Source organism: Camponotus floridanus, unplaced genomic scaffold, assembly GCF_003227725.1.
Source record: "Camponotus floridanus strain SB8 unplaced genomic scaffold, Cflo_v7.5 scaffold72, whole genome shotgun sequence".
NCBI lineage: Eukaryota > Metazoa > Arthropoda > Insecta > Hymenoptera > Formicidae > Camponotus > Camponotus floridanus.
Window position 1 is genome coordinate 692,408 of NW_020229841.1, and position 17,105 is coordinate 709,512.

At 35.8% G+C, this 17,105-nt stretch overlaps 1 protein-coding gene across 4 annotated transcripts in view; it reads right to left on the reverse strand.

The window, feature by feature from the left end:
• Positions 1 to 608: 608 nt before the first annotated feature.
• Positions 609 to 17,105, reverse strand: part of LOC105248653 (WD repeat-containing protein 47) — a 64,734-nt gene continuing 48,237 nt past the window's right edge. For 3 of the 4 annotated variants that reach the window (XM_011253559.3, XM_011253561.3, XM_011253558.3), the window contains 5 exons: positions 8,120 to 8,319; positions 2,448 to 2,617; positions 1,814 to 2,121; positions 1,157 to 1,397; positions 609 to 1,047 (listed from right to left, as the gene is read on the reverse strand). In XM_011253559.3, the coding sequence (XP_011251861.1) occupies positions 902 to 1,047; positions 1,157 to 1,397; positions 1,814 to 2,121; positions 2,448 to 2,617; positions 8,120 to 8,319 (1,065 nt within the window). In that variant the 3' untranslated portion in view covers positions 609 to 901. The remainder of the gene's footprint in view (positions 1,048 to 1,156; positions 1,398 to 1,813; positions 2,122 to 2,447; positions 2,618 to 8,119; positions 8,320 to 17,105) is intronic. The other variant, XM_025413941.1, reaches the window with a different exon arrangement.

A 17,105-nucleotide genomic window follows, 5' to 3' on the forward strand; every position in this document is an offset into this window, starting at 1 on the left:
GCAATGTTTTTTTTTTAACAAAACAAGAATAAAATGAAAAATAGAACAATCTATCAAATGTCTCTAAATGTTACAATAATGCGGATAACGTGATACTAAGTAAGAGAGTGTTTAATTAGAAATTAATACGTCCTTTGTACAGGAGCGCGAATATCGTCTTACGAAAAAATTTTCTTAACTTACCTTAACATGTATTTACAATACAGGCATCTCTGATTATAATAAAATTATATTTAAAAAAGAGATATATCGCATCGCGGATTTAATAAGTACGCATGCGTTATTCGTGGTAAGAGCATCTGTTAAAGTTTGAAAACCTATCCCCACATTGTGTAGAAAGAAGATATTTCAAATTCGCGATATACGATCCGGTTTCGTATAGCTATAAATCGAAGCGATTATTCGAATCGAGGCGATTATTCATCCGCAGTCTTGTGACTCCCGGTATCAAATTCGTAATTATAAAATCAATCTTATCGATGTTTGTACGATAACGTGTCCGATCAACATGTTTTTGTCCCTTTTTTAAATAGAGTCTTCAACGTTTAGGTTTTAATTAAATTCTTAACCATCGCAATATTTCGTTGCGTGTTAGCGATACTGTCATATAAATTAAAGAAGTTTTAATTGTGGTCATGGTTAAATTGTGTGCTATTACACAAATTTGTTAGAATATTGATATCGCTTAAAATTGTTCATTTTATGTAAAAGTGTTCATTTTATAGTAAATGTCCGTCGAAGAATTTGAAAATAAAACATGGATCTTTTTATGCGATCGACTCAATATAAATCAATATATCCAGATAACGCAGTTGACAATGAATCGTATTGTACCAAAATATTCTCTTGAAAAAGCGATGAAATAAATAAATAACAATGCGCGCGTTACCATACTGGATTTTTAAACAGGCGGTAAGGCCCAAAGGGTTGCGGTTTTATCAGCGGAAGTGCTGAGGAACGAAAATTCCGTCGGATGCCAACGTCCTGAGATGACTTTATCCTGATGTTGGGCTACTACAACGCTAGGTAGAGGCATCGTAAGATCACCTGCAATATTTTATTGTGCTTATGTTAATTTTAGTATGATTCTTACATTATTACTATTGCTGTTGGATTATTTCAGCCACTGTAAAAAACGATTCAATGAGAGACCCACCTTGCAAATCTGTGAGTACCAGTTTGTTGTCGTATCCCGCCGTCAATAAGTAATACGCTGACGGTGAGAATCTTATGCTCCTGATATCTGCTGCGTGAGGTTTGAAACACTGCACCGTCCTGCCACCGCGAATATCAAAGAGAACGCAACTGCTGTCCTCGTGGCCGGACACCAAAAGCCGACCAGACGGATCCACGCATAGCGCGGCTACGGGGCTGCCGACCTGCAATGGAATCAAATGCTGATCAAACAAACAATACTGCTTCCATTCCCAGTACTGTTAAAATGTCCGATAAAAATCCGATCAAAAAGGTGACCAATGTTCTGCAATTGGAAGAGATGATAGTGCGATTTAAAACTATAAATCGGATATTTATCGGACATAAAACTTAATACGATACTAGTACAAAACAGAAAATGTTGGTGCGACGGATTTTAAATGATAGGAACATTTCTTATCTAGTCTATTCTAATTTTTCTAGATGATGAAATTGATAGAGTATTAATTGTGAAAACGGAAAATAGAAACAATGTTTTTAATATAATTGACAAATTTATAAAATTTTACTTCTCTTTTTAATTTCTTTTTACTAAAAAATATTCTATTCTCCGCTAGTTCAGTAAAAAATTAAAATATCAATGAGGAAGCCAACCAACCCGACTGCCAGGTACCGTCGCAGGTGTAACCATATTAACGCAGCCTCTTGTTCTCAAGTCCCAGAATCTGACTGTTTTATCTTGCGATCCGCTGACGAACATCGCTCCGCCCCAGTTGTAAAGTGTTAGCACATGACCGCTGTGGCCGCTTAAGGCTTGGAAAGGTGTACCAGTCGTGCAATCGGTAACGTAAATCTTACAATCGCCCGCACCACCGCTGATCAGAAGACTCGATTTGTTTGACGTGTCCTCCAGGAAGCACAGATCGCGCACTGTACCATCGTGCATAGTTAATTCGACCTCTTGTCCTAAAAATTAAACAATTTATTGACCATCAATTTATTTTGCGAGATAAAAAAGGATTTTAATTCTTTATATTAATCATTTGGATATGCTCGAAAATAAAAATATTGCAGTAAAAGTAAACTGCTAATAATTTTTATCTTTCCCATAAATTTAAGGAATAAATTATTTTCAAAAAATACAAAAAAAAATAATTAATATACATCCCAATATACATAGAACATGAAATAAGAATGAACTGAGGTCATAATTTGTAGGATCAGTTTTAATTAAAATTTTTAAGATGTGCGAATAAATTTATCATACATTTCTTGTTTCTGCAAAATTATACCTTCTAGATTCGAAGTATCAGCGTTGAAACGCATCAATTTTACGGTCTTGTCGTTGCTTCCGGTTGCCATCAATCGACCATCCGGTGTCCACGCAAGGCAATAAATGGAACCCTTGTGATGCTTCGTTCTCTTGAAGAGAACAGTGGGTTGATACGTCTGATGATCCTCCCTTGAAGAAACAAGACGCGATACCATTACTCTTAATGTCATCGTGATTAGCAGGCGGAATGGATAAGTAGCAAGCGCATTTCGTCGATATAAATCATTCGTATGAAAGGGAGATATATTCTATTCCATCCGAGTCATCAATCTATCCGATCCGAAAGAAGAAAGAATGCTCGAGTTCTCGCGCAGGCATCACTTTCATCGAGCCGTTTTTTCCTCCTCGTTCCCAGCCCTCATCAGCCGCGTCACCTCTAATTGAAGTCGATATCGCGGCATATATTGTCGGCCGTGGAAACGAGGGAGAGGTTCGACGATTTTAAAGACAGACGCACTGCCGCTTTCACGGCGCCGGTTTTTTTTTTCTTACGCAGATTTTAATTAAGTACGGTTTTTTCTCATTGCGCGAGGCTGATGCACGTGAGATCGCGGTATCTCGTCTCTCCTGCGTCTGCCGATCGAAAGAGAGAGGAAGAAATGGAGAAAGAGACGTTCCCCTGTAAAAATCTTCTCCCTGTTGCTAATTATTATTTACACCCTTGAATCTATTCGGCTCGAATATGATGCGCGAAATTAACGTCACTCCCGTTTGTCGCAATTTCCAGTGAGCGACGGAGGAGAACGACTTTCGAAAGTGACGATACAATTATTCGCAAAAGCAGTTTCTCCGCGAACAATGACAACATAGTTGAAGATACCCGTATTAAGTGACAAGAATAATGGAATAAATAATTTATGTCATACATTCAAGGAACACGATCAATTGATATCGGAAATTTCTTGTTGATATTTATAAAAAAAATGTGTATTTCAAATCATATAAATCTAATAATTTTCTAAAATCATATTTTTAATTGATTGAAATAATTATTTCATTAAATGATTAAAATAATTATTTTATTATATATTTTATTATAATAGATTAAAATAATTATTTTAATCAATTAAAAATACAATTTTAGAAAATAATTAGATTCATACGATTTAAAGTACACATAAACGTACACATATTCTATCTTTATTTTTATAATTATAAAATAATAATCTGATTAAAAAATTATTTTATTAAAAAATTATAAATTCATTAATTAATTATACATTATTATACTAATTATAAAATGCTACTTAATTATAAAAAAACTCGAAAATTCAACTTAAATTTCTCGTCGCTGATTCACTTTTGAGGCATTCTGTACCTCGTTTAAAAATCAAGAGAGATGACTATCAAATTTCGAACGATGCCGCAAGCTACTTTATCATCAAGTAGAAATTTTACGCTGGAGCACTTGTCTATAATACTCGAGACAGCTAAATAATTCTTCATATTTTGAAAGTTGACGTGAAAGTTGGGCGAAAAAAATTAACGTGTCAATAAGATATAGAAAATTTTCGTGCTTATGTTTCAAGTGATAGATACAGAGATGCACTCTCGCTTATCCATCAAGTGATGTGTCACGTATATATTTGTTATGTACGCACCTAATTACCGGACAACTGCACTAACGACTATCATTATTAGTTCTTATATCTTTCAATGCTTCTGTTTCTCTATAACTCATAAGCTAAAGTATTTAATGAGCGATCCATGTATCCGTTCTACTTTATCCGTAGTTAAATAAATATCTTTTCCACACAGTGTCAATAGTACACTATTGACATATATATCGCCGAGTATTACTTTGATGTGCAATAGATGTAACGAAATAACAGATTTTTATCGGATCTTGCACTGTGACGTAAAAATCATTAAGTTCGCGATATCTCAATTTAATCGAGCAGTGGGATTCCAATTAAGATAGATATAAGTAAAACAATCATACACGGAATCGCTTAATAATCAGTTTCAAGTAAGTAACACTGTTTACAAAATATTAATGCTGATTTTGCACCTTTCGCAATACAAAGGTGTCATGATATGAGGAACGATTTCTTGGGGCCCAATAATTTCGTTTAATTAATAATTAATTATTAATGAATTAATTATTAATTATTTCTCCCATAAATAATTAATAATTAAATATAAATAGCCATATAAATGTAAATAATTAGCTGTTATATTTAATTGCCACTTATAATTACCACAGTATGTAAATGAATTTTACCAAGCTGTTTAAGCTTTATTATTGCGGTCTAAAATAAACTTGCGCGAAAATAATCCCTGTGTTCGGTGATTGTTTATAAAGTAATTATCTAAATAGTAATTTCGAAGATGCGCAATAATTACGCAATAAGACACGAGTTCATCACGCGCTTTACACCTTCTATTAATTCGAATATAAGTTCTCTCTTGTAGTTCGAACTTTCTCGAGATGCCGACAACGAGAGAGTCGTTTCGCGCGAATGAAGCAACATCGCAAATGTAGCATCAGGATATTATTATATCACAAACGGATACAAATGGAAATTGCTGTGCGCGTTATTGACTTTGGATACAAATTACAGCTCGCTGAGTTTGCCGGAACGCTATAATGTTACCGTCAAACGAGCATTGCCGTGAATTCTAGACGCAATTCTGCGAGTGAAAGGGTACTGTTTATTATCCGTCCACCATGCAATGCAAAGCTGGCGTAATAAATCTTGAATTAAAATAATGTAATCTCCGAAAAATAAAAATACAGTTCGTACATTATTCATGAATAAAATTTTTATTATTTTTAAAATTTTGCTACTTCATTATTTATTCACGCTTTCGATTACTTTATATTCTTCACTCGTGTTGTTGCTATAAAGTAGCTAATTGCTTTTTATATTTCATGAATATCTTCATTATTGCGAATTATATGTCGTTGAACCGTGCGATAAAAATTTCGTTAATCCTAGAATTTTTTAGACTGTTCTGAAAATTAGTAATCAAGTCTGAAAACCGTACGTAAAGATTATTATTGAAGAATTGCTCTAGAAATACGACATAAAAAATAAAATATTGTAAATCGCGGACGATATATGGGAAAATATGATGCATCGCGGAAACGCCGTTAGAAAAAAATGTACCGGTAATTCTCATATTTTGTTTCGCTGTAGGAATGCTCCGTTTGGCATAAAGGTCTCTGCCTCTCATTAGACTGGCATGTTCGCGTAAAATTAGTTTAGCAAACACATACAAACTTCCTCAACATGATCTCTCTCAAATTTGACGACAAAGTCTTTTTTGTCACGCGCGAGATTTTTGATAACAAAGTCTCGTCAATTAAAATAGCTCAAACGATTGAGATTATTCTCAAAAATTTTCTGAAGTAATTTTTAGTTTATTTTCCCTTCAAACCTCTTCAATAACTTCAGATTTTTCAAATAACTCGCAATTAATGATATTTCGTTTCTTGTTGACTTTTAATTATTTTTTGAAAAATTAAAATACCATTGATCATATTTCTTGATTTATTCGATAAGACTTGTTATGTAAATAACTGAAATTATAAATCTCATTTGGAAAAACGCTTTTACATCGGTGAAGTCTCCATTAATCCTGTTCCCCACCAATGTAAATTCAAAAGCCACTCAGCATAGCCTTAACGAAAGTATCTTCTCCGAACACGTGTGTATTATTATATCTAAATATATTATTAAACGTTATTAAAACCATAATATTCACCTCTCAAATTACATAGTTCGCGTTAAAGAAAGCAACGTAGAAGAACGGATTATTTACAATCTCTGTTCTAATTACTCCGAGCAGCAAAGTTGCGTTGATATCATCGAGATGATAGATAAACTCGAGCTTATTGAATAGCGTAACGCGTTCCGCTGTAAGAGTCGTGATTTCTCTCTCTCGCGTTTCGTATATAATCTATTTTTCGCTAGATGCTTACATCGAGGATCCAAAAGATATTCGCGCGAAATAAAAACGGCACCTAAAGCTTGGCTAAGCCAGATTGATTGGTTCCTCAAGCTCCTCTCACAAAACGCGAAATTATTTTGTCATCGATAATTTTCTCAGACTATTTTGAATGACGATCGAATCGACCTTCAGTCGACTTATTATATATTATAATTTATGGTTATTTTCGCCTCGGCGCCACTAAATGTATCACGACTCTCTCCTGCTTTTCGCGGAAGCGTGAATATAAATCCATCCGATTTCTCTCCCAACTCGATAACGAGAACTGTAATATATCTCTATTTTTCAATAAGCGAATAACGCGACTCATTTATTAAATTTGCGTAAGACCACGATAGTGATATAGTAATAACCACATAATGAAATTTGTCGGGAAACGCGAATTAAAGGCTATCATTAACTATTGACATGCAATCTCGAAATATTTTACATGCAACATCGAAATATCGTTTTATTCGATTCTGCATCAAAAAGAGAAGACAAATATCGCGTTTTTTCCATTCGCAGTTCACAATCATAATTCATTTCAATTTTTTTAACGCAAAACCAGATTTCACCTGTTATCGGATTTCTGCCGATTTCGATATAAAACGTTCTTTGTAGGAAGTTCAATATTGATATTACGAATTTTATATTGACGTATTAAATAGTGATCTTAAAACCGCTTTATTTATTTATGAAATATTTGATCAGCGGGAAATATCGCGACAAATATCGCGTTTTTTCCATTCGCAGTTCACAATCATAATTCATTTCAATTTTTTTTTAACGCAAAACCAGATTTCACCTGTTATCGGATTTCCGCCGATTTCGATATAAAACGTTCTTTGTAGGAAGTTCAATATTGATATTACGAATTTTATATTGACGTATTAAATAGTGATCGTAAAACCGCTTTATTTATTTATGAAATATTTGATCAGCGGGAAATTCGTGAAAATATAAAATTTTTAAGTAAAATCCTATACAAATAGTAAAAAAAATTGTCGCACATGCTACAAGTAAAATTAATATATAATTTATAGCATTTCATGGGTTCTAAATAATGATAAAAATTTAATTGAGGGCAAATTGTCTCCAAAAGATTTATAATTCATATCTGAAATATTTTTGTATGTTTAGAAGAAAGATATCACAAAACTACGATATAATATTTTGTATTCTAAATGAATGTTACAATTTAAAATTTAAAACAATTTAACAATTTAAAAATTTATATATTCACAAAAATATTTTTTAGAAATTGTCAAATTACATCCGTTTTGATAATATTAATTTTGATAATATTAGATTTGATCTCTTTTTAGAAGAAAATGATTTCTTTTGAAAACAAAGAAAAATTCAAGAAATTAACTAACTGACTAATTGCTTGAAGAAGACTATTTTCTCCTAAAAAGAGATTAAAATCGATCAAAATTTTTAAATCAATATACTATTTTTGAAAAATGAAAAAGATTTAATTTACAAACGAAAACCTATCAACAAACTATGCACTTCTGATAAATAAATGGATGAGAGAAATTAAATTTGTATCAATTCTGATAAATCATAGCGTTTAAATTTCGAGAAATAAATGTATATCGGTTTAAATTCTTATGTCGCAATTTTGATATCTTTCTTATAAAAATTCTCTTCGAATATCACGATTAGATATGTAAATGATATTAGTCCCACCTGACATCGTGCAGCTTCGGGTAGGCGCATATCCGTAGCGTCTTCGAATTTGATCCCACGGCGTAGAGTTTCCCGTGGGGGTGGAATTCGGCACATCTTACCGCCTGCACATCCTCCAGAGCAGTGACGGGAACGAATCGAGGCCTGCCGCCGCCGTTGCTGCTTCCGTTGCTGGTGTCGAGTTCCGGTCTTGGTTCCTGCTGCAGAAACGGTACGCACGATCGTTACTCGATCTCGCATTAATACGTGATTATCATCGCGCGAGCGAGCACGCGCAACTAATAATACGCTCGTCGTTACGAGAAAAAAAATACACGCGGAAAAGGCGCGGTTGCTGGGTTTTAACGAGATATCTTCTAATGAATGCTTATATTGGCAAACCAGCAACTGCTATTACACTTGCGGAAGGGACAAGAAGTATCGCTGCAAGTTCCGGATACGTTTCTACATCCGGCTGCGATGAGACGAACGTAATTCAGACAATATCACTGCATTTGATACTCACACGCTCGCTCAATTATTTCCCATTCAATTGAAAAAATGGTGGTAAAATTATACGATGGCAGAGCACAATATGATCGTGTTTTAATTGCGAAGAGAGAGTAATCTTCAAATTAATAAAATGTTCATCTAATCGTAAAACAAATAAAGATTGTTTAAGTAACGATTCGATTTTACAGCAATTTCGTATCCTTTTTTTCCTCTTTTTTTTGAGAAGTATTAATTACACTCGCTTTAATAGCTTTATAATAGCTGGCATGCTTTCATTTATACTTCTTTGCCACCGTTAATTTTTCTTTCAAATTAATAAGCTTTATATGGAGATATGTTTTATGTATCAAGAAATTTCACTTTCACGCTCCGTTTCAAGATGAAAAGATGAGCTCTTCATCTTGTTGCGAGACAGTTTATTGCTTCCAAAGCCGACAAAACCAGCTCGCATGTTATATGCACGCAGCGAATCGAATGAAAAGCGAAAAATTAAAAAATGTTGGAAAGTTAGGCTCCAAGTAAATTTCTCGCCGGATTCTGCATAGCAAGTTAATTTCAATATTCATGAAATAATCATCAACCCTGAATCGTAAATCGAAATAATAATTTAGTAGTTTTCTCTTCGTCAAATTCTTCGTTTATTATCAACGAAGAAAATGGATAAAATGAAGATAAATCGATCGATTTAAGCTAATCTTTGTTATTTAAAATAGATTAAAAAAGATTCTCGCTGAAATAATTTCCTATGTTATCATTTTCCATGTGTCACGATAAGAATAATAATTTTGTTTCGAAAAGTCAAACAACAGTCGGGAGTTACCTGGACGCACCTGAACGATGCAAAATAAAAAGCTGCCGCATTTTTATTCTTTTTCCAACGTCTTCAGGAATCGTTTCACGATTCGCGTTTGCGTAATTTGGTTCGCGCGCTTCGCCACGCTTTTACTTTCGAGCCGAGATTGGCGGCGACCATTTATCTAGATGTATAAATTAGCAAAGCAAATGCACCTTGTCCGTTGTTGTTCTCATCTTGACAAACCGTGCGGCACGAGCGGAATTATAAGCGTGCGTATATCATATCTAACGGTACAGCTTCTTGCCAATTGGCGATGAACTTACGCACACGCAATTAGATCTCAGACTCACGCATCAGATCCTTAAGAAAATAAGAGGTATACAAAATGACGAAAGATTGAGCATAATTGTTGTTGGTGTAACTAAATGTTTCAACTAGAGTAATTATATCTACAATTATCCGCTGATTATTTGTGAACATAAATACCGCCTGAGGAGTTAATTGTAGCTGAAAAAAATAGAGAAAATAACGAAACGAAAGATTGCCACCAGAGAAACATTCTTGAAATATCACCTGTTTCACAATCGACTTTCAATGTGAACAACTATGGCGTTAATAATCGATACGTGATTCATTGATGCCCTTGGATAAGGACTTTTTGCCTGTTCTCGGCTTGAGTCAGTGTCGGAACAATAGCTGAATGGAATTAAAATATGAAGCAAATTGGATTTTTTAATCATAATTTCGCTCTTGCCTACTTCATTTCCTTTCACTTCAAGTTGTTGTTGAGAAGCAAAGCTATTCATTCATTCCGATGACCAATCGTTTATACTTTCTCTAGAGCATCCGGTTCTAATCCGATCCCGCCCTCGGTCCGTCCTATTCATCGATCGCCGACATCATTATTGTAACGCGAAAAGAAAAATGAATAATCGCGCGAATAATGCATGATCGCTTTTTTACGAGCAAACGATGCGATTTACGAGTGAGAATCGGGCCACGAGGGAGAATCGATTGTGGAGAGGATGCCGATTTCGCGGAAACTCTCGCATTCTTCCGGGCGATTTAACGAACCGGAAACGATCCTCGATTGTAAGTCTGCCGGGAAAAGCGCGATGAGACATCGAATGAGAGATACTACATCGCTGGCGAAGCCTAGTTTCGCGATCGGTCAATCAACCCATCGCATCGTCGGCCATCGGTTGTGGACGTTCGATCTTAATAGTTCTGCGCAATCTTGCGAAAGCGTCTGCTAGCAATGATGCACACAGAATTATCATATCATACGAACAGACACTTTGAGGTTCCGTATAAAAGCGGGACAAACGTGACACAAATCTTGCCTTTCAAGCATCGCGTTATTTTGCATTCGATTAATTATCCTCTATATTAATGATTTTACTGGCAAATAAAATTTCCGTCTACCGTAATAAAGCGTCAGTCTTACAATAAAATTTCAGGACAAATATCTTTGCAATTTATAACAATAATATAATAATAATAAAATATATATTGTATTTAAATATTAATATAAGTATAAAATAAATATTTAATATATTAAATGTTTTATTATGTTAATTATTTATATGTCAAATTATATAATATATTATATAATAAAATTATAGTGTATCATATTAAAATAAAATAACATGAAATATACAAAATATATAATTTATTAAAATTATATATACAGCTCTCTCTCTTAAGGATCCGCATAAAACGTTATGCTAATATGCCAACCATTCGTATTCAAATATAAAATCCAAAGCACATAATAATGTGAAAGCAGGAATCAAGTTAATCGAGGCATCAAGATGCATCTAGGACGTTAATAACAATTGATATCCGCGACCCTAATGTCTCTATAAACGATAGTCTTCTTCCAGAAGGAAAGGGTGGATCACGAAGGATCCGCCGGATGCCTCCAAGGCCTTCAAACAGATGTCTTCGATCGAAGATTGGCGGGACGGCGCCCAACGACGCGTGACACGTCGAAAAACAACTAATAAAGGGACCCTGACCTGATTGTCGATTCTGCTGGCTTTTTACTTTCCTCCGACGCCGCGTCGTCAGAAAACGATGGTCGTAAATATTAGCGCAAGGCTAATTACGAATTTATTTTCGTCCTCAATGCAAACTAAATCCGTGGAGGAAATTGCAACTCATTTCGCGTCGTCACATGTGATTTTTTTCCTTCATCGCATCTCCTAATCATCGATGATTATCGAACCGACAATTATGGAAAGTTTCACTCTTCTCTGAAAAACTGGCTAAACCGGATTTATCGACGATCGTTTTCAATCTCAAAAATGAGCTTAGATATTCTAGATATCATGGCAAGATTCGAGATGCATTAGTCAAAAGAATTAAAATTGCATGTTGACGCAAAATGCAAATTGTTTGTGCAAAATCGAATATATTTGAGATAATAAAATCCGGTGGAAAAAATATATATAATAAAAAATATGGAATAAAATGTATATATTTATAAAAAAATATATATCATAAAGTATATGGAATAAAATATATATATTTAAGATAAGAAAGCCCGGAAAAAATCTGGCTGTTTTCTGTATTATTTAGGTTGTGACGAGCCGACAATTATGGAAATTTTCACTCTTCTCTGAAAAACTGGCTAAACCAGATTTATCGACGATCATTTTCAATATAAAAAATGAGCTTAGATATTCTAGATATCCATGGCAAGATTCGATATACATTAGTCGAAAGAATTAAAATTGAATGTTGACGCAAAATGTAAATTATTTGCGCAAAATCGAATATATATGAGATAAAATTCAGTAGAAAAAATATATATAATAAGGTATATGGAAATTTATATAAAATATATAAAATAATATAAAATAATATATAATATTATAAAATATATATAATATATTTAAGATAACAAAACCCGGTGGAAAAAAATCTGGCTGTTTTCTGTATTATTTAGGTTGCGACATACTTTTTGATCGCCGAACGGCATTCAGACGGAAATCGAAGGTGCACATATGAGTGAGTTGAAAGACACTGGAGATTTCGACGGACAAATTTCACCGTATAATTTTAGCGCGTGATTTTTACGCGAAATTACCGAGGCAAAATTACGTTTTGCAACCGGAAAGGGAACGTTCGCGCCGCGCTTCTTCTATTTTTATATTACGTGTAATTAATGCATTCACCTCCGTAATTAGCGCGTTACATTCCATTAATGTGATTAATTGTCGTTACACTCCTTAACACGTTAGAATTCTTTTTTTTTCTACAAGATATAATATTAAAAAATCATTTCTCTCTTGTATTAATGAGAATAACAGGCGAGAAATTTATTTAAAATATGTTAAGCGAATGCGGAAGTGAATCGAATTATCACATCTAGGATATCGTGCAAACCGACGTATCCTCGATACGAAGGATGGAGAAAAGTAGCGAGAGATTGTAGCGGATTCGAGAGAGTTAAGTTATAAGAGTTAAGTTATAAGAGATAAGTTCTCTGAGAAAATTAAAATGATTTAAGGCGAAACAAGTCGTATTATCGCTTGAAAATTTGCAAAATGGAATATATTATAAAATTCTAGTAGCATTTCGTAAGAGATTACTTGCTAACGAGTTTTCGCGACAGAGTTTTTCAGTCGCAAACGAGACACGACTACAATTCTATCTCATTCCTGATATATTCCAGTGATATTTCTCGACTTTTAGTTAGACATTTAAGTTAACAGTTGCTCGTCGATGTACGTAATAGTTCACATAGTGACATTGAATCATTTTAAGAAGCAAAGTGAAAGTATAAATATATGTATATATATACATGTAATGACAGGGTATCGCAATCCTGATTATTATGTCGGTTATTAATGCGACTGCTATTACTCAGCTGTTATTGAGGCATTTTTATTCCGGGTGAAACTATCGAGTATGACTCGAAACTTCTCGTTCTCTAAATCATGAGCGACATCGCAATTAATTTTCTTACAAGGCGGTAAGACCATCCATTCCATTTCAAGGAAGCCTCTGTAACTTTCTACCGTATGTACGAAACGCACGCGACGAACACTGCAATTAAGCGGTCGATTACGATGTGACGCAAAACGCAAACGCTTAGTTAATGACGGACTCCGGAGAGGAACTCGAGAATTACGCCGTTTACGCTTTCGACATACGCGCAATTCGTGTCCATTCGCCGGGAACAAAGCCGCCCCGTAGTTGCCATAATTTCCCCCCTTTTGTCGTTAACGCGTCCCCCTCACATCGATTAATTGCGCAATCGCGAAAAATACCTCACTTTCGCCGATTACCGGGCATTTATTGCTACGAGTCTGGTGATCGATTCAATTTCCCGGACGATTGTTCCTCGAGAAACGATTCTCGAAAGAAGCAGGAAATCGAGACGAACAACAAGAAATAATCGACATCATCTTGATCGGATAAAATAGATTTATCTTTCCACGTGAGCTCGAAATTGAAGATTTATCGATAATGTCATGATGCAACCGGTGATAGAGGTACATCGCGTTTTCAATCGATTGATTAATGGATCTAATGCAATCTATCAATCTGTCGATCAATCCGTTGACACTGAATCTAATTAGCATCGAGAGGAGATAACAATGTAACGATTTAATAATCGGCAGCTGGTTAATGACACTTCTTAGACGCAAGCATCGCCATTTTTACGAACGATCATGGTCGATCGATGAGACGCGTCCGAGATTGCGAAAAATAATAAAATATAATTGCAATCTTTGGCGAGGATCTCTCTAAAGCTACGCGGAGCGTGGAATAAAATGTTAAAATCATTCACGTTGATTAGCGATTATTTCGATAGGGCAAGCTACTTTTCCTAATAAAAAAGTGACGGTTGATTAATCCCGTGCCTATCGAGAACACTTTCTAACCCGAGTTAATCGAGACTGCCGCTTATTAAATATGCATAATTTGGAGAAAGATATGGACCGGATATGTATATCACTAACTAAACAGGATGTCTGCGCGAAAAATTTGCTTAATTTATTTCATATATATATCATTTACATAAACATTAATATTAGTACTAATATGTAAAAAATAAGAAATATTATTATAAGAAATTATAAAAAATAAATATTACAAATAAATATTAAAAATTAAATATTATAAAAAGTTTAAAAAAAAACGTCAAATAAAAACATTATTTTTATGAATTAATAAAAAATATAATTTTTCTTCATACGATAAATTTACAACTTTCAATACCTGTTTTGTCTAGTTTATCCAGTGCATATTCGCACAAAAAGCCAACCTATGTCGTTTATATTATAACCGTCTTGCATAATACACAGAGATATATAATCCAACAATAAATACAATTAATCGAGCAGATACTCCGCAAACAATTAATTCACCTCTAGTGTACAACTTGCAGAAATAAGCTGAGTCAAATTCCGCGAAGCACTTTCTTCGACCGATATTCGCGAGCGGAGACAAACGCGAGGAAAAGCCGATTATGCATCCGTCAGCGAATCGAGGCGTCGAGTTCCAGATTTTACGATATAATATAATCGCGACGAAGTAAACGCGAGATAAATGCCGCGAGACGCGGTTTCTCCTCGAAACGAGCAACATTCATAATTTGGTCCATTACTCGCCGAATGACTCGGCAAATTTAGCGCTTAGAACGTAAGCAGCAACACGTTTCCGGAAAAGCCAGCAAAGCCCGGATTTTGTAACCAGCCAATCTCCAGACTTAATTAACAACAAATCCACTAATCTATAAATCTCGGTTAAAAGTCGTTTGCGTGCACGCGTGTGTGTATGTACGTGTGCGAAAATATGGATTAGTCTTGTAATCTAACATATTATACAAGATGCAATCGCGATAATCTGCGCGAAAAAGCGTACCAAGAAATGAATGACTTGTCGTTCGATGACTTAGAACGTGATACAAGTACATAGTTACGAGAATTACCTTTAATCTATAACATTATTATTATTTAGCTGCGTAATATACATGTATCAAGAAAACACGGACAAGCCGAGCAATAATATTAATCGCTGAAAGCGATTAATCCATCATTTATAGGAGAAATCGATACAAGAGATCTTTAAAAATATTCTCATTTTTATCGTGTACCTTTTATTACTCATAAAAAGATATTTACGTGTAATAAAAGTGTATTAAATATTTCTATTATACGTTTAAGATCATTATTTGTAAAAATTATATCTTGCGTATCCCGGAGAAAAAATCCGTTCTTGTATCTCGGAACATGACGTACCTTAGTCTTCTTAACAAAAATCTACCTACAAAGATCTTTCAACACACCATATAGCTACCGCGTCGCTTCCCCGACTTATCATTCCTCCTCTCCTCGGATCTTCTGCAGATCTTGCCGATCCTCTCGAAGGTGTTCAGCGCACGTTCCTCCGTATCGACATCCAGCAGATTCTCCATGGATCTGCGAACCTGCCGGCATACGTTCACGCTCTTAGGGCTGTTCCTCTGCAAATGATTGCCGTTCTCGTCGTGATAGTCGTCCCACTCGCTCATCTCGCTCCTGACGTCCTCCAAGGACCTGGTGCGGCCGACGGTGCAGGTGCAGGGTGGCACGCTTCTCGTGAGGCCACCGGAGCTCTTGGCTCGTCCTCGTGGCCGCTCCATCATCATCATGCCAGGCGGCGGCGGCGGCGGCATCGCCACCGGCGACACCTGAAGGGGTGACATCGCCTGCGGCGGGGGTGGCATCGCGTTTCTGTAGAGCGGAGCGAGGTAATAGTAGTCTCGGGATTTGTTGGGGTTGCCGGCGATCCTGGGCGCGGGCACGTAATTGTAATCGGGGATGTGAGGGGTTATCCACTGGGCCAGGGTGTCCAACGGAACCGGTCGATAGCAATAGGACGGTGCCCGGCCGTTCGGATGATTCCGATACATCGGTGGCCAAGGCCGATGCTGCTTCAGTTCGAAACGCGGATCCATACGTGGATCCAGTACTCGGATGTCGCCCATCGTAAAGTTTCTTATCGTGATCTCTGTCGATCCTGTGGTCTCAAGATCTGGAGGCCAATCACCTCAGAGCGACTTGAGAGTTACTGTCATAGCCTCTCAGCTGATTTCCTACTCGAATTTGGCAAATGTGCTCTTATTAAATATATTGCTCGAATATGAAATGTCAAGCTAATGTTTTTCTCGAATATCTTTCACGATATTTGTCAAAATAAATTTCTATGATAAAAATCTCTGGTAAACGTCGCGTGATAATTTCAACGAGCGACCGTCGAAACTCTCGATAATGAAATCGTCAAAGGCCGATGTAGACGAAAGCTTAACAGTGTCTGATGATCACGCGTAGAGAGTTTGGCACGCTTGGTCGAGTAAATCTGGATTCTAGATTAGAAACGTCTCTCTCTTTCTCTCTCACAAAGAGGTGAGACAAGGACCGAGGGAATAATTCAGTCACGCGCGACGAGAAATTTGATTCTTACCACTTTCCAGCGTTCTCGAGGGGGAAAAAAATCGAAAATCACTTTTGAACGTTTCGTAATTCGACTCAACACTTCACTTCACTTTCTATCGGACGGACTTTTCGATTTCTAACTGTCATCGATAATCGAAGGATTCAATTCGAGCTCTCGTCATCGCATCCTTCCCTATCGTCGCTCTTGATTCTCTGCTTCAAGGTTTATCGAAACACCGAGGTACCTTTTATGCGCACTCGAAGA